This window comes from Bos grunniens, chromosome 18 (assembly GCF_055505025.1).
Source record: "Bos grunniens cultivar Pamir isolate PY7600 chromosome 18, Bosgru_T2T1.0, whole genome shotgun sequence".
NCBI classification, from domain to species: domain Eukaryota; kingdom Metazoa; phylum Chordata; class Mammalia; order Artiodactyla; family Bovidae; genus Bos; species Bos grunniens.
In genome coordinates this window covers 58,182,811-58,194,461 of record NC_141182.1, presented here as the reverse complement: position 1 = coordinate 58,194,461, position 11,651 = coordinate 58,182,811, and the positions used below count along the sequence as shown (strand labels likewise).

Below are 11,651 nucleotides of genomic sequence, written 5' to 3'. Positions count from 1 at the left end.
TCTCTTTTCTGGTTGCGGCGCTGCAGGCTGGGCAACCCACGGTGGACGCGAACATCACTGGGAAGGCGATCATGTCAGAGCCCCGTGCGGGGAAGCCTCTGGGACTCTGGGGGTCCCATGATCACCCCCTGCGGTATAGGGGGGATGGGGAGGCGGTGGGGGGTGAGGGGTGGCATGACACTGCAGCCCCCACCCCAACCCCACAGCCTTTAGCTTCCGAGTTTCCCTTCTGTTCTGGCAGCAACTGACTTCCTGTTGGGGCTTCCTGGTTCCCACCCCACATTCGGGGCACTAACTTCCGCAACAGAGAGACTTGGACCCCGGGGGACTCGGATATGGTGCCCCTGCTGCTCCTGCTGCCCCTGCTGTGGGGGGGTGAGCGGCGTGGGAGGAGGGGGGTCACCGGTGGAGGAGGGGTGGCTCAGGTAGGGAGGGGCCTGCAGCTGCAGCTCAGCCTCCGTGTCCGCAGAATCCCTGCAGGAGAATCCAGGGTACAGGCTCTGAGTGCAGGAATCCCTGACCGTGCAGGCAGGCCTGGGCGTCCTCGTGCCCTGCAACTTCTCCTACCCTTGGAGCTCCTGGTATTCCTCTATGGAACCCTTCATCTATTGGTTCCGGGAAGGGGATGGCCCACACAGTGATCCTGTGGCCACCAACAACCCGAAGAGGCGAGTGAAGATGGAGACCCGGGGCCGATTCCGCCTCCTCAGGGACCCCAGCGACAATGACTGCTCCCTGAGCATCAGAGACGCCAGGATGAGCGACACAGGAGTCTACTATTTCCGGGTGGAAAGAGACGATGTGAAATACAGTTACAGAGATAAGAAGCTGAATTTGCAGGTGACAGGTATGGCAGGAGCCCAGGAGAGGACCCTGGGACCTGGGGACCTTCCTGTTAGAATAGGAACAGGACGTAGGACCACCCCAGGTCTTGGGATGTGCGAGTGCAGAAGAGACCCAGGACTGGGAGTGAGCTGTGGCCTTTAGCACGGGTCCCTCTGAGGGTCCTCCTCTGGGTCCCCATGCCCTCATGGGGCCCAGGCATTTCCCTCTCTCTTCCTCAGCCCCACCATGGAAACCCTACATCTTGTTTCCAGAACCTCTGGAGGCTGGTCGCCCCACAAAGCTGACCTGCACCCTGTCACTAGCATCTGGTGAGGGACACCCTCTCCTGTTCTCCTGGGTGGGGGAGGCAGTTGACATCATGAACCCAGACACCCTCCACTCCTCAGAGCTCACCCTCACCCCAAGGCCCCAGGACCATGGCACCAACCTCACCTGTGGGGTGACACTCCAAGGATCTCAGGTGACCCTGGAGACAACCGTCCGGCTCAACGTCTCCTGTAAGTGTGGAGGGGTGGCGGGGTCCCTGGGGGCGGTGTTGGCAGGAGGCGGGTGGCGTCCCTGCATCCCTTTCCAGCTGAGATTGGGGGAATAAAGCTAATCCTCTCAGGTGGCTCCTGGGGTGGAGCACTGACGCCTCCCTGCCTCTCCCGTCTTCCTCCCAGATGCTCCACGGTTGGTGACCATGAGAATATCTCAGGAAAGCTTGACAGGTAGGAAGGATGGTCTCTCCTCTGGGGCTGTGATGGCAGCAGGTCTCTGCCAGCTCAGGGCTGAGGGCTTGGAGATGAGATAGGCCCTCACTTTTCCGGACCTGTCCTCCTCTCTCCCCAATGTCTCGCATCCATTGACTATTACTTTTGCCTGCTCCCTTTCCTTTTATTCTGTTTAAAATTTTAGTTTTAACTGTGAGAAACCACACAGAAGATCAGAGTTACCATCTTCACCACTTTTAAGGGTAGAGCCCAGCTGCGGGAAGTCCATCTAGGCAGGGTGTTGTGCAACCCATCCACACAACCCTGTCCATTCTGCAGAATTGAAACTTGAAACCCATCAGATATAGCCTCCGTACCCCCTTCCCCTTTCAGCCCCTGGGAACCAGCATTCCACTTTTGTCTCTGTGATTTGTATTACTGTGTATGTTCTGCTCTTTGTAAAAAAAATGTTCTGTCTGTCCTCATCTCCTATGACCTGCGCCCTCACCATCTTTGCCAGGAGCCACCCCTGTTTCCTGGGCTTCCCTGGTGGCTCAGACAGTAAAAATCTACCTGAAATGCAAGAGATGCCGGAGAAAGGGGTTGGAACCCTGGGTTGGGATGATTCCCTGGAGCAGGAAATGGCAACCCACTCCAGTATTCTTGCCTGGAAAATTCAATGAACAGAGGAGCCTGGCAGGTTACAGATTATAGAGTCCCAAAGAGTCAGACATGACTCTTGACTGAGCATGCACAGAACCACCTCTTGCTGATGCCTGTCAACTGCACCCTGTCCCCCACTTAACCGGGCTGTGGTTGGACGGCCCTCTACCCATCACCCTTTCTCACCAGCTGCACCCATGACTCAGGGACTTCTGCAGAGCTTCACTGCTCAAATCACTTCCCCCTTTACATGCCCTTGGCCCCAGAGCCAGCTGCAGTCTTGTCTTGGACCCTGGGCCACACTGATCAGCCTCCTCCCTCAGCCTCCCCGCCTCCTGTCTCATGTGCAGTCCAGGGCCCCACCTGGCCCCAGCAGGGTCCTGAGAGTCCACACCGACACTGAAGCTTCCCCTTCTCACAGGCTCCTACTGCTTGCCCGTCACCTTGAAGCAAAGCCCAGCGCTCTCAGTCCTGCTGTCAGGGCTCCAGCACATCTGCCCCTCCCTTCTCTCTCCCACTCTTATCGTGTCTCTGTTGCTCCAGGTCCTCTCTGCCGCGATGCAGACCACGTGCCTTTCTCCCCATCTTCCAGGCTGTCTCTCTCTTGGCACATCTTCCCGTCAGCTTCCCACCCACTTCTCTCCCTTCCACCCTCAGATCAGCTCCCATTTCTTCTGGGAGCCTGCAAAGAGCACCAGGACTGTTGCCTCATCGGCCTCAGTGAGCTCATCCTGGGTCCTTGTCACCCGGCAGTCTTTCTGTATCAGGAAGTGGGTGGAGCGAGGGTGAGACAGCCCTTGGCTCCACCCACTCATCGGTGCATCTCTCACCCAGATCTGAATGGCACGTCACTGCCCATCCTGGAGGGCCAGTTCCTGCGCCTGGTCTGTGTGGCCGACAGCAACCCCCCTGCCATGCTGAGCTGGCTCTGGGAGGGAAAAGCCCTGAGTCCCTCCCAGCGCTCAGCCCCCGGGGTCCTGGAGATACCCCGTGTCGGGGTCGGAGATGGAGGAGAAGTCACCTGCCAAGCTCAGCACCCACTGGGCTCCCAGCAAGTTTCCTTCAGCCTCTCTGTGCAGAGTGAGTTGCAGGGCAGGTGCTGGGGGCGGGCAGCCTGGGCAGGTGTGTGCCTTTGGGAGGGCTGGGTCTGGGGACTGAGCTTCACCCCCTCTCCCTTCCCCAGAAAGCCCCCCTCCCTGCAGCTGTGAGACTGAGGAGCAGCAGGGCTCCTGGCCCCTGGTCCTCACCCTGATCAGAGGGGCCCTCATGGGGGCTGGCTTCCTCCTCACCTATGGCCTCACCTGGACCTACTACACCAGGTGAGCACCCCTGTCTCCCTGCGGGGAAGTCCGGGGAATGGCTCTGGAGTTGCCGGTGGGGCTGGGCGGTCCTGTCCTGCCTGGAGCTAAACTGTGTGATTCTCCAGGGACTTCCATGTCAGTCCAGTGGTTGAGCCTGTGAGTTTCCACTGCAGGGGGCAGGAGTTCGATCCGGGGTTGGGGAACTAAGATTGCACATGCCTTGAGGCAGAGCCCAGAATGAATGAAATGGGTCTGTTTCTCTGACCTGAGACTCTGTTGGCTCTGCAGGTGTGGCGGCCACTAGGGACCTGGGCTGAGGGGTGTGGCTGAGCCTGGCTCCCGTCATGACGAGATTCACCCGAGGATGCAGAGCCCAGAGGACAGATGTGGGGACATCACTGTCTGCTTCTCCCTGGAAACTCTTGATTCCAAATCTGTCTCATTTCCACCCAGGGGTTTTAACTTTTTAATTTGTAGAGATGACTGTGTTATGACAGTATCTTTGTTATGACAAAGAGTAAATTCCATTGAAAAGAGACTTTTATTACTTTCATTTTCCAAGAATACATGGTCCCTCATCAGGGCAGGGCCCAGGGGGGAGCACGAGGTTGTGCTCAAGGAGCAGGAGCAGGCATGGGGAAGCCTTTTTCGAGTTTCCACTGGAGAGACAAGGCTTGTTGTTGTCGTTCAATTCTCAGTTGGTTTGACTCTTTACAGTGCAGCATGCCAGGCTTCTATGTCCTTCACCATCTCTCAGAGCTTGCTCAAACTCTTTTTCATTGAGTTGGTGATGCCATCCAACCATGTCGTTCCCTTCTCCTTCCATCTTCAATCTTTCACAGCATCAGGACCTTTTCTAATGAATTGACTCTTGGCATCTGGTGGCCAAAGTATTGGAGTTTTAGATTCAGCATCAGTCCTTCCAATGAATATTCAGGATTGATTTCCTTTAGTATGGACTGGTTGGATCTCCTTGCAGTCCAAGGGACTTCCAAGAATCTTCTCCAACACCACAGTTCAAAAGCATCACTTCTTTGGCGCTCAGCTTTCTTTATAGTCCAGCTTTCACATCCATACATGACTACTGAAGAAACCGTAGCTTTAACTAGATGGATCTTTATCAGCAAAATAATGTCTCTGCTTTTCAATATGCTGTCTAGCTTTGGAAGGAAATATAGCCTTTTTTCCAAGGATCAAGCATCTTTTAGTTTCATGGCTGCAGTCACCATCTGCAGTGATTTTGGAGTCCAAAAAAATAAAGTCTGTCACTGTTTCCATTGTTTCCCCATATATTTGCCATGAAGTGATGGGAACAGATGCTGTGATCTTAGTTTTTTGAATGTTGACTTTTAAGCCAGCTTTTTCACTCTCCTCTTTCACCTTCATGTAGAGGCTCTTTAGTTCCGCCTCTCTTTCTGCCATTAGGATGGTGTAATCTGCATATTTGAGGTTATTGATATTTGTCTCAGCAATCTTGATTCCAGCTTGTGCTTCATCAAGCCTGCCATTTCGCATAATGTACTCTGCTGCTAAGTCACTTCAGTCATGTCCGACTCTGTGCAACCCCATAGACGGCAGCCCACCAGGCTCCCCCGTCCCTGGGATTCTCCAGGCAAGAACACTGGAGTGGGTTGCCCTTTCCTTCTCCAATGCATGAAAGTGAAAATGAAAGTGAAGTAGCTCAGTCATGTCTGACCCTCAGCGACCCCATGGACTGCAGCCTACCAGGCTCCTCCATCCATGGGATTTTCCAGGCAAGAGTACTGGAGTGGGGTGCCATTGCCTTCTCTGTAATGTACTCTGCATATAAATTAAATAAGCAGGGTGACAATATACAGCCTTAACGTACTCCTTTCCCAATTTTGTACCAGTCTGTTGTTCCATGTTTGGTTCTAACTGTTGCTTCTTGACCTGCAAACACATTTTGTAAGAGGCAGGTAAGGTAGTCTGGTAGTCCCATCTCTTGAAGAATTTTCCACAGTTTGTTGTGATCCACAACAAAGTCGAAAGTCAAAGGCCTTAGCGTAGTCAGTGAAGCAGAAGTAGATATTCTTCTGGAAAGCCCTTGCTTTTTCTATGATCCAATCGATGTTGGCAATTTGATTTCTGGTTATTCTGCCTTTTCTAAATCCAGCTTGAACATCTGGAAGTTCTCAGTTCACATAGTGTTGAAACCTAGCTTGGAGAATTTTGAGCGTTACTTTGCTAGCATGTGAAACGAGTACAATTATGTGGTAATTTGAACATTCTTTGGCATTGCCCTTCGTTGGGATTGGAATGAAAACTGACCTTTTCTAGTCCTATGCCCACTGCTGAGTTTTCCAAACTTAGCTTTAACTGTTTACCCAAACACTTTAACTGTTTTACCCACAGCCAGTCCCTCCCATCAGGAAGCTTGCACAAGTCTCTTATCCTCATCCAGCAGATAGCAGACAGAATGAAAACCAGTTACAGAAAACTAATCAAACTGATTATGTGGATCACAACCTTGTCTAATTCAATGAAACTATGAGCCGTGCTTTATAGGGCCATGCAAGATGGATGGAACTTGGGGGAGAGTTCCTATAAAATGTGGTCCTCTGACGAAGGGAATGGCAAACCACTTCGGTATTCTTTCCTTGAGAACCCCATGAACAATATGCAAAGACAAAAAGATAGGACACTGAACGATGAACTCCCCAAATCGGCAGGTGCCCAATATGCTGCTGGAGAAGAGGGGAGAAATTACTCCAGAAAAAATGAAGGGATGGAGCCAAAGCAAAAACTAATACCCAATTGTGGATGTATCCAGGGATGAAAGTAAAGTCTGATGCTGTAAAGAACGATATTGCATAGGAACATGGAATGTTAGGTCCGTGAATCAAGGTAAATTGGAAGTGGTTAAACGGGAGATGGCAAGAGTGAACATCAACAGTTTAGGAATCTGTGAACTAAAATAGACTGGAATGGGCAAATTTAATTCAGATGAGCATTACATCTACTACTGTGGTCAAGAATCCCTTTGAAGATACGGAGTAGCCATGATAGTCAACAAAAGTGTCCAAAATGCAGAACTTGGTGCAATCTCAAAACTGACAGAATGATGCCGGTTTGTTTCTAAGGCAAGCCATTCAATATCACAGTAATCCAAGTCTATGCCCCGACCAGTAATGCTGAGGAGGCTGAAGTTGAATGGTTCTATGAAGACCTAAAAGATCTTCTAGAACTAACACCAAGAAAGATGTCCTTTTCATTAAAAGGGACTGGAATGCAAAAGTGCAAGTCAAGAGATACCTGGAGTAACAGGCAAGTTTGGTCTTGGAGTACAAAATGAAGCAGGGCAAAGGCTAACAGAGTTTTGCCAAGAGAACACACTGATCATAGCAAACATCTTCTTCCAACAACACAAGAGACAACTCTACACAAGGACATCACCAGATAGTCAATACTGAAATCAGATTGATTATATTCTTTCCCTCTGAAGATGGAGAAGGTCTATACAGTCAGCAAAAGCAAGACTGGGAGCTGACTGTGGCTCAGATCATGAATTCCTTATTGTAAAAACCAGACTTAAATTGAAGAAAGCAGAGAAAACCACTAGACCATTCAGATATGACCTAAATCAAATCCCTATGACTGATTATACAGTGGAAGTGAGAAATAGATTCAAGGGATTAGATTTGATACACAGAGGGCCTGAAAACTATGGACGGAAATTCATAACATTGTACAGGGGGCGGTGATCAAAACCATCCCCAAGAAAATTAAATGCAAAAAGGGAGAATGGTTGTCTGAGGAGGCCTTACAAATAGCTGAGAAAAGAAGAGAAGCTCAAGGCAAAGGAGAAAAGGAAAGATATACATCTGAATGCAGAGTTCCAAAGAATAGCAAGGAGAGATAAGAAAGCCTTCATTAGTGAAGAATGCTAAGAAATGGAGGAAAACAATAGAATGGGAAAGACTAGAGATCTCTTCAAGAAAGTTAGAGATACCAAGAGAGCATTTCATGCAAAGGTGAGCACAATAAAGGACAGAAATGGTATGGACCTAACAGAAGCAGAAGATATTAAGAAGAGGTGGCAAGAATACACAGAACTGTACAAAAAAGATCTTAATGACCCAGATAACCATGATGGAGCAATCTATCAACTAGAGCCAGACATCTTGGAGTGCAAGGCAAGTGGGCCCTTAGAAAGCATCACTATGAACAAAGCTAGTGGAGTTGATGGAATTCCAGCGGAGCTATTTCAAATCCTAAAAGATGATGCTGTGAAAGTGCTACACTCAATATGCCAGCAAATTTGGAAAACTCAGCAGTGGCCTCAGGACTGGAAAATGTCAGTTTTCATTCCAATCCCAAAGAAGGAGGCAAAGCTGGAAAGGGAGAATTCTTTAGGATCTTCTCCTGCGAATGATTCTTTTGGGCTCTGGGTTGAAGGGGTGACCTACAGTAGCTGTTGTCTGTAGTGGGTGATTTAGGGTAAGGGAAATAGTGAATTTGGGACTGGCGGGTGGATCAAAGGGGATGATTGGGCATTATGGGGTATGGATTGGTTGGTTTTCATTTGAAGGACGAGGTCTTGTTAGAGCCCTTTTCTGTTTCTGAGAGTTTGGTTGACCCTTGCAGGCAGTGTCCTTTATGGACCATCATGATTTTTAAGATGTGAAATCATCATAAGGAATAGAAAATAAAATACGGGTATTGAATACACCGAGCCCCGCCCACTATTACCTCATGTTTCTGAAGCCCACTCACCATCTACTACCTGCTTCTGCTCTTGGTCCTGCCTGAACCCGCCCTCCCGCCCTGATCCTCTCCCTCCATGTCAAGCCCTACGTGACCTTCTCCCCTCATGACCCAAAAGTGATTTGGTTAACACCTGAGTTTCCAGTCTTCAACTTCCTATCAATGTGGAGGTCCACACAGAGTAGAATCAGTAACACAGTTTTTCTTTCTGGTGTCAAGTCACCTACTTCTTCATAACTGGAATAAATTATCACATTTATAATTTAAGCATTTTATTAAGCAATATGCTATGCTATGCTATGCTAAGTCACTTCAGTCATGTCCGACTCTGTGTGACTCCATAGACGGCAGCCCACCAGGCTCCCCCGTCCCAGGGATTCTCCAGGCAAGAACATTGGAGTGGGTTGCCATTTCCTTCTCCAATGCATGAAAGTGGAAAGTGAAAAGTGAACGTGAAGTCGCTCAGTCTATCCGACTCTTAGCGACCCCATGGACTGCAGCCTACCAGGCTCCACCATCCATGGGATTTTCCAGGCAAGAGTACTGGAGTGGGGTGCCATTGCCTTCTCCGATTAAGTGATATACAAATATGAAAATCGATCTTACCATTTGGTTTTCCTCTGAGACTTTTTAAAGCAAAATAATCTCTTATTGCACCAATATTTTCAGTTGATCTGTTTCCATGAAGGTTTCCTGTTTCTTTTTGATGCCTACCTTAAATTGAGCAAAGTTGCAGTTCTGAAGAGTACAGTTGGATGGAGGTGTTTGTATATACACACCATGCTTATACCACAAATTTCAGCAAGCAGATTCTTCCCACCTCCCCCTGGTGGTCAGCTTACATTGTCAGAAAGAAGGGGGCTGGGCTGAGACTGGAAGCGGGAGGAGCAGTTCTCACAGTAAAGAGAAGGAGGTGGGCAGCTCAGATGGTGATGTGCTAAGAGGTGTGACAGCCTGTAGGGTGAGGGGAGAGGCACCTATGTCTCCAGCTTGGCAGGAAGATCCAGGAGCAGCAGAGACACAACAGTGGTTGGGAGAAAGCAGGTCAGATGCTTTGCAACCTTGAGTGTCAGGCTCTCCTTTTTCTCTCCTGATAGATCTGTGAGCCAGACTGTGTGCTGTGTTTCAGTACTTTGTTTTTCAGGCTATCAGTGTTTTTACATGTATCAAGGATTGTTTGGTTTTGCTATAATTATTGCCTTTCAAATAATATTTTCTGTGGGACTACACCTCCAGTCATGTATCAAGCCTAAAATACTCTCTGACATTGCATTTGTTTCCCAATTTTGGCTCTTTCAAAACCACTTTGATATGAATGTTGTGATGAAAATAGGAAGGCTAGCCCTTCTCTGGGCTTCCCAGGTAGCTCAGTTGGTAAAGAATCTGCCTGCAATGCTGGAGACGCAGTTCAATTCCTGGGTTAGGAAGTTCCCCTGGAGAAGGGATAGACTACCCACTCCAGTGTTCTTGGACTTCCCTGGTGACTCAACCGGTAAAGAATCCTCCTGCAATGCGAGAGACTGGGGTTTGACCCCTGCGTTGGGGAAATCCCTTGGAGGAGGGCATGGCAACTGACTTCCAGTATTCTTGCCTGGAGAATCCCCATGGACAGAGGAGTCTGGCGGGATACAGTCTATGGGGTCGCAAAGGGCCAGACATGACTGAAGGAACAAGCAGATCACAGCAGCACAGCACTTCTTTCCTGGTGGGTATGGACGTGTTTCGTCATAAGGCTGACATCTATTTAATTCTAGAAGGCAGCCTCAAGGAGTTCTCTTGATTAGCCAAGTGAATTTCCATCCCAGCATCATATACGAGGGCTCTGAACTTTCTACATCCTCAGGAGCACTTGCGTTGCCTGCAGGCTCACTTTTCAGCGCTGCACTCCATTGTGGTAGTATCTCATTGCCCTTTGCATTTATTTCCCTTCCGCGCAATGATGTTGAACCATTTGAATATTTGCTTCGGTGAAATTCCTGTTTGATTTCTTGCTCATTTAGTAATAAAAATTGGGCAGTCTTTTTTGAGAAAAAAGTAACTTGAATTCTTTATTCTGTATGTGTATTTTAAAAAATTGAAGTTAATGGATTTATAATGTTGTGTTAGTTCCACAGTGTAGCAAAGTGATTCAGTTTTATGTATATATATTCTATTCAGGTTCTTTTCCATATATAATATATAAAACATACATATTCTTTTCAGGTTGTTTTCCATCATAGCTTACTACAAGGTGCCAAGTAATGTTCCCTGTGCTATATATTTTGTCCTTGTTGGTTACCTACTTTATATATAATAGTGTGTGCATGTTAATTCCAAACTTCTAATTGTCCCTTTACCAAGTGAGTCTTTTGACTTGTGACTTTCTTTCCCCCTCTTATCTCTCTTCTTTGCTGTGCAAGAGTCTAAAAATTATTTTATGAGATCCTCTCATCAGTGTTTTCATTTGTATGCAGTGTGCTGGCTGTCCAATTATGGAATCTTTGCATATCTCAATATCTTTTTAAAATTAAAGTACAGATGATATATATATTTATGTTAGTTTCAGGTGTACAACAGAATGCTGCACCACCAAATATATTTGATCACCCTGACAGGACCTAGTTACCATCTGCCAACATATACAATGATGACAGTGTTAATGACTGTATTCAATTGCTACAGCTTTGTAGTAGGGTTGACATCAGAGAGTATCATGCTTCAAGCTTTGTTCTTCTTTCTCAAGATCATTTTGACTATTCGAGGTCTTTGATGATGTCATAAAAATTTGAGGGTTATTTGTTCTGGCCCTGTTCAAAATGCCATGGGTATTTTAGATAAGGATTGAATAAAATCTGTATTGCAAGGTACAATGGACATTTTCCCAATATTCATTCTTCTAATCTGTGAGCATGTATATCTTTCCATTTCTTGTGTCTTCTTCAGTTTCTTTCATCAATGGCTTATGCCTCTTCTCCTTGATGAAATTTATTCTTGAGTATTTTATTCTCTTTGATGCAATTATCCATGGGGATGTTTTATTTATTTATTTTAGTTGGATTATTGTAATTACTTTACAATATTGTAGTCGTCTTTGCCATACATTGATATGAATCAGCCATGGGTGTACCTGTGTTCCCCATCCTGAACCCCCCTCCCACCTCCCTCCTCATCCCATCCCTCAGGGTCATCCCAGTGCACCAGCCCTGAGCACCCTGTCTCATGCATCAAACCTGGACTGGCAATCTGTTTCATATATGATAATATACATGTTTCAGTTTTATTCTCTCAGATCATCCCACCCTCGCCTTCTCCCACAGAGTCCAAAGACTGTTCTATACATCTGTGTCTATTTTGCTGTCTTGCATATAGAGTTATCATTACCATCTTGGGAATGTTTTAAAATGTTTTCTGGTAGATATCTTCCTTCATTTCCCCAGCACTACAT

At 47.6% G+C, this 11,651-nt stretch overlaps 1 protein-coding gene across 9 annotated transcripts; it reads left to right on the top strand.

The window, feature by feature from the left end:
- Positions 1–38: 38 nt before the first annotated feature.
- LOC147354389 (sialic acid-binding Ig-like lectin 14) lies at positions 39–4,040 on the top strand. 9 transcript variants are annotated; one of them, XM_086353955.1, is made up of 7 exons: positions 39–375; positions 470–847; positions 1,098–1,343; positions 1,509–1,556; positions 3,036–3,281; positions 3,385–3,520; positions 3,791–4,040. In XM_086353955.1, exons 2-7 carry the CDS (start codon positions 592–594, stop codon positions 3,804–3,806), a joined length of 948 nt encoding a protein of 315 aa, XP_086210081.1. In that variant the 5' UTR covers positions 39–375; positions 470–591; the 3' UTR covers positions 3,807–4,040. The 9 variants fall into 9 exon arrangements, with proteins under 9 accessions (XP_086210081.1, XP_086210080.1, XP_086210087.1 ...); XM_086353954.1 differs by having other exon boundaries at positions 242–375; positions 1,065–1,343; XM_086353961.1 differs by lacking the exon at positions 1,509–1,556 and having other exon boundaries at positions 242–375; positions 1,233–1,343.
- The last annotated feature ends 7,611 nt before the right edge of the window (positions 4,041–11,651 follow it).

Coding starts and splice junctions, on each gene's coding strand:
- LOC147354389 (XM_086353954.1), top strand. CDS start 592: ATGGAACCCTTCATCTATTGGTTCCGGGAAGGGGATGGCCCACACAGT. Junction 1,557..3,035: donor ATCTCAGGAAAGCTTGACAG/GTAGGAAGGATG, acceptor TCTCTCACCCAG/ATCTGAATGGCACGTCACTG. Junction 3,282..3,384: donor CTTCAGCCTCTCTGTGCAGA/GTGAGTTGCAGG, acceptor TCCCTTCCCCAG/AAAGCCCCCCTCCCTGCAGC.